Source organism: Topomyia yanbarensis, chromosome 3 (assembly GCF_030247195.1).
Source record: "Topomyia yanbarensis strain Yona2022 chromosome 3, ASM3024719v1, whole genome shotgun sequence".
NCBI lineage: Eukaryota > Metazoa > Arthropoda > Insecta > Diptera > Culicidae > Topomyia > Topomyia yanbarensis.
The window spans coordinates 181,686,493-181,708,001 of NC_080672.1; the positions used below are offsets into that span (position 1 = coordinate 181,686,493).

The 21,509-nt window shown below is 37.5% G+C and overlaps 3 protein-coding genes across 3 annotated transcripts in view; 2 read left to right on the forward strand and 1 right to left on the reverse strand.

Annotated features, from left to right (window-relative positions):
- LOC131691360 (uncharacterized) overlaps positions 1-21,509 on the forward strand; it is a 340,109-nt gene that overhangs the window by 74,547 nt on the left and 244,053 nt on the right. The window lies entirely within an intron of this gene.
- LOC131687468 (zinc finger protein 506-like) lies at positions 2,740-3,309 on the reverse strand. The gene has a single exon (XM_058971556.1). The coding sequence runs from the start codon at positions 3,307-3,309 to the stop codon at positions 2,740-2,742; it is 570 nt and encodes a 189-aa protein (XP_058827539.1).
- Positions 20,140-20,814, forward strand: LOC131687469 (uncharacterized). Its single transcript, XM_058971558.1, has one exon. The coding sequence runs from the start codon at positions 20,140-20,142 to the stop codon at positions 20,812-20,814; it is 675 nt and encodes a 224-aa protein (XP_058827541.1).

Here is a 21,509-nt window from a genome sequence, read left to right on the forward strand (position 1 = left end):
TAGGCAGAACAGCTTCCGTTTTCATCGCTGGATCGATTCTGAATACTGTCACGTTAATTTGGTGTCTCTAACTATTGAAAAAACCAGAAATTCTTCGAACTGCCCATTTTACTCTGTATTCCCCTGACCTATTTTACCTCGATTCCCCATACTTTTACACCATTTGGATGAACTTCGAGTGGGGAATATGAAATAAAGTTACGGCGGGTAGCTTATAACAAAGTTCCAGTAGCCTACCGCTCGCCGGTATCTATTTTAATCTGGCTATTCGCCGTTTTGTTTACTGGGTATGAACTCAAAGAGTTCATTCCAATTTGTCAAAAACATTGTTTTGACGTAGATGAACCCCAAAACAGTGTTGCAGAATATACCGATTCATCGATATCTAAATCGATTTTTAATTTCAATGCCAATAAAGTTACTAAAATACCGATTTATTTTTTCGTACCAAAAAATAACGATTTTCATATAATACGATCAATTAATGTTACGTATGGGCCTTTTTAGAAAATTAGCATACGGCAAGAAGCATCCGAAATGCAAATTTTACGCTACTTAACTGCATACACTAATGCTTGTTGGTTACCTGGGTGCTCTTCAAACCAGGGTGGCCAGACCTACCGATTTATCGGTAGTCCTACCGATTTTGGCCTTCGCTACCGATTCACAGACGACCAAGGCAAAACTACCGATATTTTGTTATCCCTACCGAAAACTACCGATTTTTATTGATTTTGGACACATCCTACTCAACATTCATTTTTTGGGTTGGATTTGGTCTGAGATCTGTGTTTTCTTTATTTTACAATTGTATGTCAACACTACATTTTTGGGACAACAACCCGGCCTACCGATAACTACCGATAAACTTTTAGTGACCCTACCGATATTAAGGAATTCTATCTGGCCACCCTGCTTCAAACATTCGATGACATTTTTTTTCTTTTTTTTCCTGTTTTCTCGACCTATCTGTTATGTATTTCATCCTGCCAAGGAATCCAAAAACATCAGCTGTCTCCCGTTTCCTGAGAGTTCGCCGACCAGTTTTGCTTTCTAACTGAAGAAAAAACTACAGTTTAACTTCACCAGGCACAATCATCAGAATGAGATGCAGGAAAATATTTTCTTTTTACCGTTCAGTATGTGAAACATTTTACAAATGATAATCGTGTATGCCCAAAAGGTATTTGTGCGGTCTGCGAATCCGGTTTTTGTGAAATAATTCAACCAAGGGCTATGATGTAGCAGCGGTGAAGAGTAAGTCCAATCATACGGTTTCATCCTACCCCGGCAGCAGATGAGCGCTGGCGAATGTTCTCAGCCACCTGGAGGAGGAGGTTCAGCGCGGAAGAAATGTTACCAGACATCGCCGATCTGGTGTCTGGACTTTTTTTGATAATTTCATGGAGATTGGGTGTGCAGATGGGCGGTTGGAGTTCTGGGAGGGAACGACTGGTAACTTTAAGGTAAATTGTATGGAGTCACTTGTTTGTTATTACAACTATTGACGGACGTTTCATTGCAGGGTATATATGAAGACAAAAACACCCACAGAAATGGGGTAACTAACATAAAGCTCGCCAGTTACTAAGTGATAGTAGCACGGTTGAGTGGACGAATCGATTCTCTGAGACTTGAAACGTACACGCAAGGTTGTCAGATCGATTGGGGATTTACGTCTGCATATGGGCGAAGTAAGTTCTATGTTTCAAGCAATTTTTTAAACTCACCTAGGACGCAGAACAGACAGATTTTACTTGTTATTTTAAAATACTGTATATTCATTTAATTTTCAGTCTGCAATAAGTATGTCATCAAGTCCCTTAATTCTTATTCTTTTTTAGCTCACGTACGCACCGGTTCGGCAGGAAGCATTAGTTTATTTCAGCAATCCGTCCACAACGTTGCCAGCTCAACATAACGCATCCGAGAAGGAGCTTCGATGTATCCTGGAGTTTTACCAGCAGGGTCACCGGTGACATGTTTGGAAGTGGCGGGCGGTACAGTCATGACTGGCAGCCAGGGCACACTGTTAAAGTGTTCCGACTCGATAGCCACCTATTGGAGTTCACCCTAAACGGCCATTGCGGTCCTATCACATGTATTTTCATAGACCAGTGGCAGGCCGAGATGGGCGCATCTGGTCGCCAAGATGATGTGCTATGTGTGTGGAACTTGAACTAGAACAGCTCCTACAAGACAATGGTTACGAGAGTGTTCAGCAGGCCGTTGGTAAGGGAGTGGATAATTTTTATAGTGTCGATTGTTGATAACAGGGTCATTTAATGGCGCCGCAATTAAATATAGAAAGTTACTAAATACATTTTGATAATAATCAAGACTTCTATTTACATTGCTTTCAATCAGATAATTTATGTTAGAACTTGCTTTTCCTCTTCTATTTTCCCATTACCGCCTTCAGCGAACGCGTGGATGCTTTCGGTCGCGGTAGAATCCTTAATTTTTCCTTTTCACATGCTACCATTCCTTGACCTGTCGTGCAGCTTCTTGTGTCCCATCAAATGACTTATGTTCAACGAATCTTTTTCCACACAAATCACAGCCATGGGGTCGTTCGCCAACATGCCTTCGATTATGCTGGGTCAAATGTGCTCTTCGAAGGAACTCCTGCACGCAGAGGTCACATTTATACGGGCGTTCGTTTGTATGGATTTGCATGTGCCAAGTCACGTGAGAATATTTTATAAACCCGCCACCACAGACTTCACATCTGAATTCTCAATCTTTGCTGTGGATAAGTTTGTGCTGCGTAAGTTCTTTAGATTCAAGAAACTTTCTACCACAGATGTCGCAACTAAATATCTGATCCGCAAGATTCATATCGCAGTGACGTTTCAAACTGCTTCTTTCTACGTAGCCTTTGCCACAGATATCACGCTTATACGGACGCTCGCCAGTATCCATGCGCATGTGGCGAGTGAGTTCAGCACTAGCTATGAATTCTTTGCCACAAATATCGCACTTGTGCGATCTCTCACCTGCATGGATAAGTTTGTGTCGCGTGAGACTACTGTTTTCGGTAAACTTCCTACTGCAGATATCGCAAACGTAAGCCTGATCTTTATGGGTAAGCCGGTGCTGATCCAATTGCTCAGAAGTGAAAAATTCTCTGCCACATATCCGACAACGGTGTCGTGGTTCGCCGGTGTGTATCCGTTTGTGCCGGCTTAGATTTATACCCTTGGTGTATGCTTTACAGCAAATATCACAGAAGTACGGTCGCGTGCCGGCATGTACGCGCTTGTGAACTGCCAGCTGTCTCTTCTTGGGGAATGATTGGTCACACATTCCGCATTCATAGGTTTTGTTGATGGTTGTTTGCAGTACGGTGGCATGTGTGAAATTGTCACCTAGACTTGCTGATTGTGTTCTCTGTCTAAAATGAAAATAGGGAAAAGTGCATTCGATATTAATATTTTTTTATTAAAAAGTATTCTTATATTTTAAAATCTCCGAAAAACGGTTTATGATCTCAAAAAATCTAACTTATTTTCAAAGCATATGAATTCAATGAAGCGGAATAAGCATATCATAACAACTTACCGTTCACCTATCTCCACCTTACCGTCCTATCACATGTATTTTCATAGACCAGTGGCAGGCCGAGATGGGCGCATCTAGTTGGCAGGATTGTGTGCTATGTGTGTGGGACACATTTAGGTTCAATAGTCGTATGGGACGACAATACTGCAGATGTAGCTCGGGAAGTCAGGCTTGACTGTTCCAATTCACAACTAAGTCCGAAGATTATGTTACCTGCCAGTGGTTCGGTAATTTGTAACTACGGAAATCAAATGTGAATCGTTCGTTTCCCACTTGTGGTGGCGGAAAAGTGGTTCGGTCCGGGGAATCGTAATAGACCAGCTAACGAAAACAAATATACAGCAGCAGCCTCTGAACGAAGCCATTGCTAGCACGAGTCTTTGATTTGGAAGGATAGTTGCTGAGGACCATTCTCACAATAGTATAAAAGTTCTAAGTTGTAACCTCAAAAACAGACAACAATAAAATGTATTTCTTTCAAAGTTGATAATATCCATTACATGATCAAATGCGCTGATGAGTTAGGCTTTGGATTCGGCTATAATCCATAGTCATAGCTAGATCATAGAATCATGTTAATTTGACAGACTGCAAGTGTTATTAGTAGCACAAACAGCTAGCAGCCCAGCTATTATTGTTCTTTCTGCTTGCAACCAACCTGGTTATATTGATGTCAATGCTAAATTCGTTGTTACAGCTGTATGATCGCTATACTGTCCGATTTGTTATGGGATTCGCTATTAACATGGGACAGTTATGTTTAGAGCACCAGATTCTAAAAGTGACCAATTTTGGCCAATCACTGGAGACAAAATCACGCGTAACAATTTATAATAAATTAAATAATTGCTGAGTAATTTTTGTTGTACATGAATAAAACATACCTATTTTCTTTCTACCTATGGCTAAATAACCATTAGAAAGGTTATGAGTTTATGTTGTCGCATTTTATAATCATTTATACTACTTTCAAACGATCGATTTTTAAGATACGACTCGCATTTTAACCACCCCGTCACTGCGCCATCAAAATAAAAATAAGTCATACTTCTAATGAACTAATATTTATTAAAACATTTACTAAATAAAAACATAGACCTGATAGTTCGTTAAAGCTCTATCTTTGATCCTAGTGCTGCAGGATTTTGCCAATATTTATACTATTTTTATTCACAAAAAGTATCAGGTGAACATTATGTATATGGACTTCTAAATTTGGTAATTGTTACGAATCACACTCGGCCTGGCCTTGGGTACAAGATAATAACTGCTTGATCTCCCACGAGCATGGTCCTGCCGGAGTGTTTGCCTCGCCCGATACCGGGGCCGCCTGTCCTAGCGAGGCTGCCTCTTGTCAAACGGAACCGCTGAACATTCCGATGAGGTATTACCGACGGAGCCGATCGCTACACTATCAGTAGTAGCTGCGATTTGAGCAATTAATCCAAGTGCCTGGTTGGGAGCTACGATTCGTGCAGCGACAGCCGAGTGTGACGCAGGCTGGACCATCGGCTAACTTGATTCCGGCGAGGTGGAGTGGCTGCAATTGGTGCGGACCTATGAAGCGATGTATATAATTTTAAGGACATATGCAATGCAATTACCAGTGATCATCAAAATGTTTCGTGGCTAAAGTTGTAATTCAGCAAAAAAACAAAAGTTGAATTGATCGCAACAAATAAAATCGCTTTCTTCAACGAATCGTCGACAAGAAAAATCCAAATGCCAAATTTAACGGAACATTGCCTAATGACGTCAAATAAAAATGAAAGCCTAGTGAGCTTGTTAATACAAGATATTCGCATTTAAAAGTGAACCAAATCAAGTTTCTCATACTGTGGTCGAATAAAAAATTCCAAGTCTATGTAAACAAGCTCTGCGAACTGTCAAAAAAGTGAGGTTAAACATTTTCATCCCATGTTCTACAGCGAGAGGTTCATTTTAGTTTGTTTACATTGCTAATGAATTTTGTACTGCGATTCACCACTTCATTTACCGCGTTGCCAAGAACTTAAGTGAAAATATTCAAAGCAGTGCTGCCCAAACGCACATTTTAAGTCCCACCATTCTTGCTGAGGTGAAAAATTATTCAACATTCTTGCACATTTCAAATTTTAAAAAATCATTAAAAAATCATGATAGCTCCTAAAAATCTCATTTTTACGGAAATGTTCTTATAAATGTGTAATCTTTCGATTAAAAATAAGAAAAACAGGTGTTAGGTCAGACGAGAAAGGTCTATTTTCTTTCAAAGAGAATTTTGACAGCTGTCTTTTAAGCCGTAATCATATGTTTGTCGAGAAATAACTATCATGGTACCAGTTATAACCAATAGTTCAACCACCTCAAACTCGACGAATGCGTATTCAAACTGAATAAAAAATGCATATGTATACCAATTTATTTTCTCTTGGGCATTGAATATTATGTCACTACAAAATGCTGTACATCATTGGCCACCTATCAACTATCCACCAAGTTAAAGTTCTAAGTTCATATCGGCTACAAGCTGACAAAATTGTTCTCACACGCTATGGGACGAGACATTTGACGAAGAAAAGCTATGTTACTGCCAGAAAATATCGGAATGAAAAACAATTCACCATGTTGTCTAATTTACTCATTTTCTTTTTCGCCAAACATGGTCGAAACGTCGGACAGTTTTAAAAACAATTCGTTTGCTCAAGCTAAATTGACTGAGAAGGCCGTAAATATTCCCAGAAAATTTTAGTTCCAGTCGGTACAATACTCAAAGATGCTACTCATTTTCTTTAACTTGAATTTGTTGTTTTTTAACATCGTCGTGTAACGCAGATCAGAACGCAGCCATATAAATGACAGCACCCACATTACCACGGCAGATGGATACCTAACCGGAGGCGAGATGCCCCACCTGCCAACATCGATCGCCTTAATACATGCCGACAAGTGACGGGAGAACGAAATGCAGGCTCAGATGCAACAACCAGGCAGATGGCTGCGTTCTTTGCTATGAATATTAGCCCCGCCATTCACATGCCTTTTGCCTGCCGTTCGCACGCCATCCGGTCGCCAGCATGCCTGCCGGCGGATGGTACCTTCGGGTGGGGCATCTCGCCTCCCATAGAGTAACAAATAATTCAAAGTTGTTCTAAATCGATAAAACGTGTATAAGCTGTCTGTAAACGTCAAAATTTGACGTTTAATGACAGCTCATACTCCTTTCATCGATTTAGAAATATTATTCAGGAAAAATTGCAAATGTTGTATAAAGTACATTTAATATTAGTTAACTCAAAAAAAAAAATTCTTAAAGATTTGTATTTCTGGATTTGTGTGGATAATTTCTGCATAATTTGTTTCGGAATTTTGGACTGCAGTTTTTGAATTTTCTAGTTGTTTAATTGTTTGATTTTTTAGTTGTACTTATTAACATTAGTAACAGTCATACAATGCTCTGCCAAGTGATGTTATGCAGCAAAGTTAGTGTGATGCAGCTTGGCCACACAGCTGAGGCCAAGTTTCCGCTGGAGAACGTGTTTGTAAATCATCCGTCGGAAGTGCAATCAAATCTGTGATCCACTCGTTCGGCTATTGCTACAAAGACGGATTCCAATTGTGCACGATAGTGAGACTTTTTTTGACTTCACTCTTTGCGCAATTGTTCTCTATAAACTGTGACAAATAAGTGAATCACAGGTTGGTTTGCACATCCGCCGGCGGGTTTGATAACACCTTTTCAGGTGGACCCTCAGCGGCTTTGTGCAGCTTGGTATCCTTCGCTGCGACTATGTGGTCCAGCCACACAACGCTAGCTTTGCTGCATAACATCACTGGAAGAGCACTACGTCACTGTTACTAGTGTTATTAAGCACAACTGAGGAATGATAAATTCAATAGTTTGTGAATTCAAAAACTGAACGAAATTCTAAAACAGGATAAATTATGTACATTATAAAAATCAGAAATACAAGACGTTGAGAGCGAAAATTTTTTTAAAAAAAGGACAAGTAACAAAAATATATAAATTGCTTGCTAAAAATATCTAAAATTCAAGATATTTGTAATCAAAAATTTAAAAATTTTGAGATTACAGAATTCCAATAACAACAACAAACATCCACAAAAATTAAAAAAAATGGATATTCCAAAATTAAACAATGTTATAATTAAAAAAGTCTAAAATTCAAAAATCAAATCTTCAAAAATTCAGAAAAGTTGAAGAATTCAAATGTTAAAAATTATAAACTTCAAAAATTGAAATGTTCAAAAAGTAAGACCCAAAAATTCAGGAGCACAATGATATAAAAATTCATGTTTTTCAAATATTACAAATTCAATAGTTCTAAAATACAATGATGCAAAAATTCCAAATCAAATTAATACAACCTTAATAAAAATACAAATACAAAAAGAAAAAATCAAAAATACAGAATTACTAAAATTCAAAAGCACTAAAAATACAAAAAAAATGAAAAGCCCTTTTAGCACAAAATTCTCAAATTCAAAAGATAAAAAATTAAAGACATCAAAAATTCAGAAATTCGAATATTCGAAAATTCAAGAATTCGAAGATTTTTAAAATCCAAAAATTGAAAAAGAAATAAAAGTTCAAAGATCCGGTAAATTAAAGGTTCAGAAATTCAAAAACTCGAAAAATCAATGATTAAAACATGCAAAAATTTGAAAATTCTGGTTTCAAAAATTCAATAACTCCAATATTCAATTATTAAAAATTCAAAAATTCGAAGAGCAAAGAATTCAAAAATTCTGTGATTCAGAAATTCAAATTCAAATATTAAAAAATATCAAGAATTCAGCAATTATAAAATTCTTGTATTCTAAAATTAAAAACTTCTGCAATTCAACGCAACAACAACACAAAAATTCACAAACGCAAAAACACTAAAATACAACAAAAACAAAATACAAAAATATATAAATGCAAAAATTCAAAGGATCAATAAATTGAAAATTCAAGATAACAAAATACTAAATATTCCGAAATTGATAAATTCATAAATTCGAGTATTTAAAAGTTCAAAAAGTCAAAGATTCAAAAATTCAAGAAAATGAAAATTTTAGAAATTTCAATAACCAAAAATTCAATATTTCGAAAATTCTAATGTTTAAAATTAAAAACCTCGAAAATTTGTAAAAATCCGATATTGAAAAATTCTTAAGTTCAAAAATTCAAATTTCAGAAATTCAACACTACAATAATACAAAATTAAAAAACAATATATAAATCCAGAAATTCAAAAACACAATAATGCAAACAAACTAAAATACAGAAATGCTAAAATTCTAAGAACATAAAAATTTCAAAAATACAAGAATCCATAAACACAAAAAATATAAAAATGCATGGATACAAAAATACAAAAAGTACAAAAATACAAAAAGTACAAAAATGCTAAAAATACAAAAATATTCAAATACAGAAATACAACAATCCAACAATACAAAATTACTAAAATTTAATAACAAAAATGCAATAATTCGGAAAGGTAGAAATACAGAAATACAACATTTAAAAATAGAAAAGTACGAAAACACAAAAATATAATAATACAAAAATAGGAAAACACAAAAATGCAATAAAACCTGTTTTAATCCACCTAGTGGTGTAATTGTGTCTTTCTCATTTACCAATGCTGGTTACGTTCAGTATAACATTGAGGAAATGGCTATTACATTCTTATTACACTTGGTAAGTATATCACGGTGTCTTTTTTTAACAACTTTATGCAAAAAAATTCAGCATCTCTGAAACTTCAGGATATGAAAGAATGGGCTTTCCCCTTTCATTTGAAACCAAAATCAAAATAATCCATCGGGGGGTCTAGAGCAACTTTTTTTGAAGTATTTTTACGTGAAAACATAGATTTTACAATGAAACTAGTTCATATTTATGTCCCTAGATGGTGCTTTAGACATTCGAACAACACTAAAAGTGAGAATTTGATAGATAATTTAATTGTCTACAACTTTTTTACCAACTAAAAACCGATTTGAAATTATCCCGAAAAGTAGTTTAATATTTTAACGAATTCTAAGTCTAAGTTAGTTTCACAGAAGACCTAGTGGTTTGTTAATTCACAAGCACTTTTTTTATTTGCCAAATAGTTGTGTTTAGTTATATAGTGAATTCAGCGGAATTTGAGAGCTTGGAAAGTCATCTTTTAGCTGAAAATTATAATTCCCTGATACAGAGCACCATTCATATTTTTAGGATGAGAAGTTTTTGATAAGTGTTGACCAAACTAGTATGATATTAATATTCTTTTTCATGATGGTAAGTGATTTCTCCCGCAAAAACAGCCTTTTCAATTATGTATGCCTTCTTTTTCATTTTTTCGATTATTCTCAGGGATGATTGATAACTATTCTTACATGAATCTCCTACTCTGTTAGCATCTTCGTATAAAATTGACTTGTCCTGAACTTCGACCATTATATTTGAACAAACTCAATGAAACTTTTAACGCACTATTGCAATATTTCGTGGATTTCATTGCAACGCTTGGTTAAAAACACTGATTATCCGTTTTCAAAATTAACTTAATGTGACAAACAGTGGACAAAAAACTTTGAGTTTTTGGATCAAGATAATTTTTTTTGGATATATTCGAGGACTTCTAAGGTTATTGTTGTACTCAAATCATATTTTGTTTTCAAAAGTAATACATATCCATAATTTAGAATCAATTTTGTAATAATTGATTGATGGCCGTAAAATCCAACTGCCACAATATGCTTTGCGGAGAAAATTTGAATAAATCATTTCACAGTAACCACTAATTTGGACAGTTACTACTGTGGTTTGCGTTAAATTAGAAACGGTGTGTCCCAACATTTCGTCTTGAACGGAATTTTAATAGCTGACTAAGCGATCATAACCTAAATTATACAACGTTTGGTCTTTTCTAAAACACCCGTGTAACAAAACATAAATGTAAGCAAACCCTTGTAACCAAGCAATACCTTCCGATTAATGGTAGTCCCTTCGAACCTATCGGGAAAGATTACAAACCAAAAGCACAAATAGTTTTCTGACTCTGTCAAACATCCTAATTTTCAGAAGTTCAATTAGAATTGTCAACGTAATGAATCCCGTCTAATATTTTCATGCCACTAAACCCAATTATTTTTTTTTGTAATATAATAAGTGCGAGAAAACATATTTCCAAACCACTAGGCCTCGTGTGAAACTATCTTAGATATAACTTTGTTAAAATCTTAAACAACTTTTCCGGATGATTTCAGATCAATTTTTAGTGGTCAACAAAGTTGTAGATAATTAAATTTTCTATTAAATTCTCACTTTTAGTGTTGTTCGAATGTATAAAGCACCATCTAGAGACAGAAATATGAATTATCTCCAGTAGTAACACCTATATTGTTACGAAAAAAACTTAAAAAAAAGTTGCTCTGGACCCCCCGACGGATTATTTTGATCTTTGTTTCAAATGAAAGGGGAAAGCCCATTCTTTCATATTCCGAAGTTTCAGAGATGCTGAATTTTAATGTAGAATACATTTAAGGTTTCAATATAGGGGTCCCGTTTCAAAATATCGGCTGCGGCGCCGCGTCAGATTTTGAACGTTAATAACTTTTATCATACTTAACAGAATGATTTGATTTTTAGGCCAATTTGTTGCAAATATGTTCCTCTATGCTGTATTAAAATTTGAAGTATGTATAACATGTACTAATAACAAAAAAATGTGTTTTGAAAAATCTTTCGAAAACGACTCGGAAAAGTGAAAATTTTCAGCCCATCCCGCACAGAGCCGTCGTTATGGTAGACCAACCGAACAATAAAATAATGAAAAGTTTATATATAGGTCCACTATATGTTTGTTCGTATGGTTATTCGCATTGGGTTGCTTGACGAGAGCACTTGGTGGGGGAAAGACGGCATATTCCTTTGGTTAGGCCATTAGAAGCCGGACGGAAAGGAAAGGCTCATGCACGGCACGAGAACGAGGGAGAAAGCGATAGTAGTGCATATTAGCGCGATTATATAAATATCTGTCGGTCGGTTTTTCTCATCATTCGTATTCGTTCAAGCACTAGCAAGCAGCCAGTCCACCGACGAAAAGCAGTCGGCGATGACGACGGCGGAAAAAGTGCCCCAGCTACTGGTGACTCATCGCAACCCGATCAGGAACTGTCGCCCTGCAAGAATTTCGCCCCAACTAAAGGGCAACAGAGTAGGCTATCGTTCCAGCGTCTGGGTCGTGAGATTGTGCAGGACTGCAAAGTCGAGCTACGCTTACAAAGCTCAGTCGTAATGATGCCCCGAGAAGCCAAGGATGCCTACTTGGTCGGTTTGTTCGAGAATGCAAAATAGTGCTTTCTAGCTCACCGTGTCCGCGGGGAGTGCGTCTGAATTATGCTCCCGTAATAAAACAATAAACGGTTCTTTACAGGACCAATTAATTGTGTTCTAATAAGAGTTAAACTGAAATTTACATTTTATGGTGTATAACAAATAATTTTCAGAAAGCAATATAAGAAATACGATGTGTGGAAAGAAAGAAAGAGAATTTAAATTATCCTCTCGCTCGTTTTCGTGCACTGCTTTTCCATTCCTTTCTGCTGCTACTACCATCATAACTAAAACGAATGTGCGTGTTCCCCCACCATCTCATGACCAGTGTTGCCACAATTGCATGTCGCTATTACAATTTGAATTATTTTATTGATCCTCTCTAGTATTGATAAAATATAGAACGTGCAAAGTACACTAGTCGCATGCTTTTATTCGAACTTTTTGGCAGCCTCCGTTGATTAACTGCATAAATCGATTTGTTTGTGCAGCTCCTTGCTAGTAACAAACTAAATAGCCTTTATCAGCGCTAACAAATAACACGAAAGAATTTAAATTTGTGAAAATCTTTTCCTTCCTTCTTTTCAAATCTGCAACATTCTTTGAAAATATTGTTTGAATGTTGTTATTGAAAAACTGAACATGCAAGTTTGCTAGCACTGGCCACTAGATTGAAGGCGATGGAAAGACAGAATATTCGTTTTGGTTATGTTAGTATTGGTAGCCGAATGGAAAGGAAAGGCGCAGGAATGGCACGAAAACGAGCGAGAGAGAAATAGTAGTGCTTTCTCGTATATGAATATTGGTCGTTCGGTTTTTCTCATCATTCGTATTCGTTCAAGCACTAGCAAGCAGCCAGTCCACCGAAGGAAAGCAGTTGGCAATAGCGACGGACGGAAAAAGTGCCCCAGCTACTGGTGACTCATCGGAACTGTCGCCCTGCAAGAATTTCGCCCCAACTAAAGGGCAACAGAGTAGGCTATCGTTCCAGCGTCTGGGTCGTGAGATTGTACAGGACTGCAAAGTCAAGCTACGCTTACAAAGCTCAGTCGTAATGATGCCCCGAGAAGCCAACGATGCCTACTTGGTCGGTTTGTTCGAGAATGCAAAATAGTGCTTTCTAGCTCACCGTGTCCGCGGGGAGTGCGTCTGAATTATGCTCCCGCAATAAAACAATAAACGGTTCTTTACAGGACCAATTAATTGTGTTCTAATAAGAGTTCAACTGAAATTTACATTTTATGGTGTATAACAAATAATTTTCAGAAAGCAATATAAGAAATACGATGTGTGGAAAGAAAGAAAGAGAATTTAAATTATCTTCTCTCGCTCGTTTTCGTGCACTGCTTTTCCATTCCTTTCTGCTGCTACTACCATCATAACTAAAACGAATGTGCGTGTTCCCCCACCATCTCATGGCCAGTGTTGCCACAATTGCATGTCGCTATAACAATTTGAATTATTTTATTGATCCTCTCTAGTATTGATAAAATATAGAACATGCAAAGTACACTAGTCGCATGCTTTTATTCGAACTTTTTGGCAGCCTCCGTTGATTAACTGCATAAATCGATTTGTTTGTGCAGCTCCTTGCTAGTAGCAAACTAAATAGCCTTTATCAGCGCTAACAAATAAAACAAAAGAATTTAAATTTGTGAAAATCTTCTCCTTCCTTCTTTTCAAATCTGCAACATTCTTTGAAAATATTGTTGGAATGTTGTTATTGAAAAACTGAACATGCAAGTTTGCTAGCACTGGCCACTAGATTGAAGGCGATGGAAAGACAGAATATTCGTTTTGGTTATGCTAGTATTGGTAGCTGAACGGAAAGGAAAGGCACAGGAATGGCACGAAAACGAGCGGGAGAGCGATAGTAGTGCTTTCTCGTGTTTTCATATATGAATATAGGTCGGTCGGTTTTTCTCATCATTCGTATTCGTTCAAGCACTAGCAAGCAGCCAGTCCACCGGAGGAAAGCAGTTGGCGATGATGACGGTCCGCAAAAGTGCCCCAGCTACTGGTGGCCCATCGCAACCAACTACCGATCAGGAACTGTCGCCATGCTAGTATTTCGCCCCAACTAAAGGGCAACGGAGCAACTAATCCGCTGGCTAACATTCCAGCGTCTGGTTCGTAAGGTTGTGTATTACTTCAAAGTCGAGCTACGCTTACAAAACTCAGCCGTAATGAAGCCACTGATGCCTACTTGGTCGGTTTGTGGGAGTGGGCGTAAATTACAATAAAAGCAACGGTTCTTTTCAGGACCAATCAATTGTGTTCTAGTGAGAGTTAAACTGAAACTTTTATTTTAAGGTGTGTAGCAAATTTTCAACAAGCAACATAATACGTTGGGTGGAAAGAAGTAGCTTGCACACGGAACAAAAATTTAAATTATCCTCTCGCTCGTTTCGTGCACTGCTTTTCCATTCCTTTCTACTGTTATTATCAGTATTACCAAAACGAATGTGTTGTTGCATGTGTTTAAGAGAAACGTTGAAGTCGTATGCTTCTATTCAAGCTTTTTGGCAGCCCCCGTGAACTAACTGCATTAAATGATTTTTTGTGCAGCTCCGTGCTAGTAGCAAACAAAATGGCCCTACCAGTGTCTGATTCGTGAGATTGTGCAGGATTTCAAAGTCGAGCTAAGCTTATAAAGTTCAGCCGTAATGGTACCCGAAGAAGCCAGTCTTGTCGTTTTGTTCGAGGCTACAAAACAGTTCGCCAGGCACGTAACTATCATGCCAAAAATATCCAACGATCCAGCGCATCACCATCAACACCAACGCCGATACCAAAGGTTCTTTTCAGAACCACCATTATTACCATAGAGAATTATTTGAAAATTTCCTATTCAAACGTGATTCTGTTGAATATTATTAGATTTAAATTAACGTCTCGAATTGAAATCACGACGCTCCGGTTATATGACAGACATTACCCACCCATCTTTTTTTATTGTGACCACGACACCCCATTTCAATATTTCTGAATGAACAGAAGGTCGAGTTTGGAAAGTTTGTAACTTTCATTGTACTTAACCAAATTACACAATGTTCGCACTAATGATTCAGAAATATGATCAGGAATCTTCTGTTAGATTTGTAAGTATGTATAATTTACATGAATAAAGAAAAATTGATTTTCAGGAATCAATTATTATCTGTTCTTCCATTGGGCAGTACTACGCGACTTCCTCATGCTAACAATTAATTTCATCGTTAGCCATCTCCCTCACCAAGGCCAACAACGCCAACAAAACCGGTCCTTTTCAGGACCACCATCATTTTTGTAAAGAATAATTTGAAATATTCCTCGCCCAAATCAGCTTTTGTCCGAAAATCCTAATGAGTATCAACATATTTGAAGAACGTGTTCCTTATGTATTCTACATCTCTCCGGTTATGTCGCAGACATTACCCACCCATCTTTTTTTTGCATAAAATTGTTCTAATAAATACACCGTGATATATGAGTGCACGACTGCTACGAACCTCATGAGCAACATGTCGACGCTGACACACTTGAGACAAACAAAAATATAATATTTAATTAGCTTAACAGCGCGAGTTCAATGTTGTCTTCACTTTAACATATTTTGAAGTGCGCAGTGGTGGGAAAGGGTAGGGGCATAATTAGTGGGAGGGAAGGATGCGTTAGGAAAAACCTATCATATTTGGGGTGAAGGGAATGCGGGTGTGAGGTTGGTCAAAGAGAGGGGGAGGGGGTGAAGGTAAGAGAGTTGGAAAGGGGTGTGAGAGGAAGGAGGGGTAGAGGGGGGGGGGTGCAACAGCCAACTTCATACTATGCCTTCCATTTGAGACAAGGTTAGTGAAAATTGGTTCAGTCATCACCGAAGTGGCTTTAGTTCTGAAATATGTCCGGAACCCGGGACTTCCGGAATTATCGATAGTGGACAATATATTCCGAGAATTCAGGCCAGCGAATCGAAGTATTTTGATGTTCATTTCAATAGATTTTTAAACTATGAGGTGTTACGATTGTACCGGTTTATATGAGAAATTCCTTTGTAACCGCAATAACCAAACTGTAACTCCGGAACCAAAAATCAGGACTGAATGAAATTCAATGGAAGTATTATGTCTTTAATTTGAAATCAAGCTTGTAAAAATCGGTTAAGAGTTCGCTGGAAAATAGGGGGATATTAGCTTAGGAACTTGGCGAGCTCCCCGGGGGCATCAATAATCATCATAGGTGGCCAATGTGGTCAAAACTACTTTGAGTGGTTATTGATATAGAACCGCAAATCCAAGTAATGTTGAACCTATTTGAATATGTATTATATCATTCGGGCATCATGGTGTTACCAGTTTATAAGGGAATTTGCTGTGTGACCGTACTCTTCAATTCGTAACTCCGGAACCGGAAGTCGGATCAACTAAAATTTATATAGCAGCTTATGGGAGCATTGTACCGTTTATTTGAAACTAAGTTTATGTAAATCGGTTTAGCCATCTCTGAGAAAATTGAGTTAAATTATTTGACACACACATATATACACACACGCAGACATTTTGCTATCTCGAACTGAATCGAATGGTATAAGAGACTCGGCCCTGCTAGCCTCGTTTAATAGGTCGAAATTCCGACCGATTGCATAACCTTTCTATATAAGAAAAGCAAAAAGGTGCGAAATCAGCAGTCCCAAAAAGTCTATTTTTCTTAAAAACATTTTGTTCGGTGTAGCATAAAATCTCGACGTTTCATGAATTTTAAGGACATTAAAGGAAATACGAATTAAATTTCTGAAATTTCTTCGAAATAAAAATGCAAAATACAAAAATGTAAAAATTCAAAAATACAACAATGCAGAAAACTAAAACACAAGAATGCAAAAATTAAAAATACATAAATACAAAAATACAGAAATCCAAAAATACTTGAACGCAAAAATACAAAAACTCTAAATCCAAAAATATACAAATACAAAAATACAGCAATAAAAAAATTCAATAATGCAAAAATACAACAATACGAAAATTTGAAAATACAAAAATGCAAGAATACAAAAGTACAAATTCACTAATATACAAAAATATAAAAATACCAAAATACAAAAATGCAAAAATAGAAACATACGAAAACACAAACATACAAAAATATAGAAATACAAAAATACAAAATTACAAAAATGCGAGAATACCATAATACAAAATGGTAAAGTACACAAATACAAAAACAAAATTACGTGTTAATAATTACAAAAATATAAAAGATACGAAAATGCAAAAGTCCAAGAAAACAAAAAATTTATATATACAAAAATACAAATTGATAAAAAGTACAAAAATTCAAGAGATAAAAATTTAGAAAAAGCAAAATTTCCAAAAAAAAACCAAAAACTCAAAAATTTATAATCAAAGAGCTTAAAAATTCAACAACTCTGAATACAAATATTCAAAAATACGCAAATAAATTGAAAATTTCCAAAATTCAACAGCTCGTAATACCAGAAATTGAAACTTTTAAAAATTTTAATACTCAAAAAAATTTAAAATGATGGATTCAAAAATTCCTTACATTATTATATTTTCAAATTCTTGAATTTTTAAACTTTTAAATATTTTTTCTTAAATTTTTAAATTTCTGATCAAATGTTCACAAATTTTTAAATTTTTGAATGCTTAAATTTTTAAATTTTTGAATGCTTAAATTTTCAAGATTTGAAGCGTTTAAATTTTTAAATTATTAAACTATTAACTTTTTAAATTTCTGATTTTTTTTTTAAATGTTCACATTTTAAAATTTTTGAATTTTTAAATTTAAAATTTCTTAAATTATTAAATTTTTAAATATTGAAATTTATGAATTTTTAATGTTTTAAACTTTTAATTCTTAAGTTTTTGAATCCTAATTTGAAATTTTTTTTGCGGAACTAGTGTCAATTCCTACATTGTCAGCTGATAACACTGAGGGCAGCAGGAAAGACACTCCTTCAAAGTCCGAGAATAACGGCAAAAATGTTGATAAAAATCAACGAAAGAAACGCAACCGCAAGAATGCCTTGTCGAACAATGCTCGTGCACGTGGAACGGAGCCATCGCGCACCCGTTCTGATCGAGTACAAGTAAGGTTAGAAAAAGGACACTTTTCTGTCGCGCTAAAAAATGATTTCTCATAGTTGCCATTTCTCTATCCCTCCAGATTCTTTTATCCCTAGTTTTAGTGGGTTCGGGCTTAGATACGGCATCGTTTGGTTTTCTCCGGATAACGAACAAAGCCGCGTCTGGCTGAAACAGAAACTGTAGGCGATAAACGAAAAGGCTGGGGAATTTCGATTCGTTTTCGAAGAATATAGTCTTCATCAGAACAGGGTGTTCCTGTACATTCCTTGGGAAGCCAAAGAATGCCTACAGGTTACCGATGTTTTGGCCAGACTAAATTTTAAAAATCCTGGGTCACGGGTAATTTGTTGGGAGGTTCTGAGAACCAAGTTGACGACCGTTCAATGGATCTCTTGGAAAAACAAAAGTTTAAACTTAATTATGGCTTTCAAAAAGTCATAGTTAAAACGTTTAAACCTAAATCGGATAGAACCGAATATAAACTACAATATCCCGCTGTGGGTGTTGATTGTTGATTTGTTAAATTTTATTCGACTATAATTGGGAACCTGTTAATACCCTCTCGGGGGTGTTGATATATCCTCTCACTGTTTCAATAAAAACTCTGAATCCCTCCGGGGGTTGGAAGTTTTATTTCTGCTATTGTAGAACCTGCAGATCGTTCTGTTTTAATTATTCTGTGTCGTTATTTTCTTTTTCCTTTCCCCTAACCTTACCACTTCCCTAATCCTTCCCATCAGGAAAATGATGAAAAGCAGATCATGGCAAGGCACAAATCTCCGATCAACTTGGTGAACGTGCCATTTGAGCCAGACGCTACTGATTCCTGATTATGTGCTGCAGATTTGGCAGCAAAATTGCATACGCAAATAATCGAAGCACTTGAAATCAACGTAACCACATCATATTTTTGGTCCGATTCAATGGTTGCGCTTCAATGGATCAAAGCTCCGCCAAACACGTGGCAAACCTTCGTTGCCAATAGGATGTCGCAAATTCAGGTTGCTACACGCGGTGTATTTTGGAATCACGTTGCGGGTATCCAAAACCCTGCCGATATGATTTCCCGTGGTATGGAAGTCGACGAGTTTCTGGCATGCACAGCCTGGAGGCATGGTCCAGTATGGATGGCTCTACAAGAAAATCAATGGTCAAAAACTACAGTTCCAGAGTACCCACAAGACGGAGAAGAACGCCGTCGTATAACTCTAGCACTCGCGAGCTCTAAGTCTGCTGTAAACCCAATATTTTCTCGATATTCGTCCTACATCTGCCTGATACATGTTACGGCTTACTGCCTGCGGTTTGTCCATAATGTCCGAAGCAAAATTCGTGGGCAGTCAATGTCTTCATCTTCCAATCAAACACTTAGCGCCATTGAAATCTCTTGCAAAAGACACCCTAGTTAGATTGGCCCAAGCCGACGAGTTCAAAGAGGAAATACACGACTTGAAGCAACAAAAACCAGTTTCTAAACAAACGCACATACGCAAACTTTCACCATTTATAGATCCTGAAGGAATCCTACGTGTTGGGGGAAGTTTGAGATTGTCAGACCAGCCATACATCAAAAAGCACCCTTCCATAATCCCGAGTTTTCCCCTCTCGCACAGAAGCTTTCTAAACATTTTCATTTAGCACTAATTCACGGTGGCGGCCGTTTAACTCTCGCGGCCATGAGGGAGCAATATTGGCCAGTGCATGGTCGAAGATTAGTTCGTAGTGTAATACGAAATTGTTACCGATGCGCCCGAGCCGATCCCGTTCCCGTGAATCAACAAACCTGACAGAAGCCAATGGCGCGGATTACGGCGAGTCGGCCCTTTAACACCACCGGTATCGATTATGCCGGACCTCTGTACTTAAAGCCGGTTCATAAACGTGCAGCTGCTTCGAAGGCGTATGTGTGCCTGTTTATATGTTTCTGCACTAAAGCGGTGCACATCGAGCTGGTAGGAGACTTGTCGACACAATCTTTATTGTCGGCTCTCAAACGATTTGCTTCGCGACGCGGCAGGCCGGCGCATATGTACACGGACAACAGAAAAAATGTTGAAGGTGGTAAAACGGAGGAGATTCAACAAATGCTGCTTGATAAAAGGTCACTTCGTGGTGCAGTGATGAAGGTATAACCTGGCATCTGAACCCCCCAAAAGCGCCACACTTTGGAGGGTTATGGGAGGCTGCCGTCAAGGTGGCAAAAAGCAACTTTATCGGCAATTAGGAAGTTCGCACTCATCCTTTGAGGACCTTTCCACTGTCCTCACACAAATCGAAGGCAGTATAAACTCGCGTCCACTAGTTCCATTGACAGAAGATCCCAATGATCTAGCCTGTCTTACAACTGCACATTTCGTGGTAGGCTCTACACTTCATGCTGTCCCTGAGCCAGACATAAGAAATTTGCCAATTAACAGACTGGATCATTTCCAAAGACTGCAACGTATTCATCAACAATTTTGGCAGCATTGGCAGAGCGAATACCTGCAGGAGCTCCAGAAGGACAGTTGCGTTTCTAGTCCAAATTACGAAATCCAGCCCGGTCGCCTTGTTGTTGTTATGGACGAGTTTCTGGTTCCAATCAAATGGCCGCTCGCACGTATCGTTGCGTTACATCCGGGGCCAGACAAACTAACTAGAGTGGTGGATCTTCGCACCGCTCGCGGTATCATCAGACGACCGATAACCAAAATATGTTTGCTGCCGATTGAAACTGCACATTTGTCGAACACCAATCGAAACAAACAAAGTGATGTCATCGAAATCAATAACAAACCAATCGCATCCGCAGTGAGCAAACCCAACGAGAACAGTGAAGGCTCGCGTTGCAGTATCAATTCACACGGATAATTGAAACAACCCATTTGTGTGCAGCACGTAAGCAGAAGAGTAAACCAAATCTACTGTGGGCTGGGAGCAATAAGAAAGTGGACGTCGGATGGAATGTAGTGTGCTGCAATCGTTTCTAGTTTTAATTTATTACTCCTTGTGATTTAAATGTAAGGTTAAAAATTTGAAATACTTATTTCAAGGTGGCGACGATGTTAAGTACGGTGTAAGATGTTAGAGCACAGCTTGCCGAACCCTTTAGCGGTAGACTACTAGTTTCGAGCAGATCATGAGAACCCACAAATACTAGCTTGATTGTGATAACAGCTTAGTAGGATCCATGTAGTCACCGAATAAAATTTGTCTCACTTCTCTTTTACCTGTCACCAAAGTTGTTTGTCCACTTCATTACCGCTTTATAGTTATACTAAGTGAAATATATTCAGCTTGCTCAACGTGAATTCTTTTTTTACTGCGGTGAAGAGTCGGCCAGTTTCAACAGCGGAAGATTTTGTAAGTTAGGGTTCGCTTACCTATGAGCATGCAGATTCACCTTTGACTCTCTCGAGGGCTGCCTAAACTAGCTCTTTAGAGAGGTTAACTGCCATTGGACGTGGACCGCTATTCTCTCCGAGCACGCAATCACGCTCGGGCACTCACGGTACTCTTCTTCTGAGAATTCCGGGGTGGCTTGAGGGACGGGTTCACTAATCGCA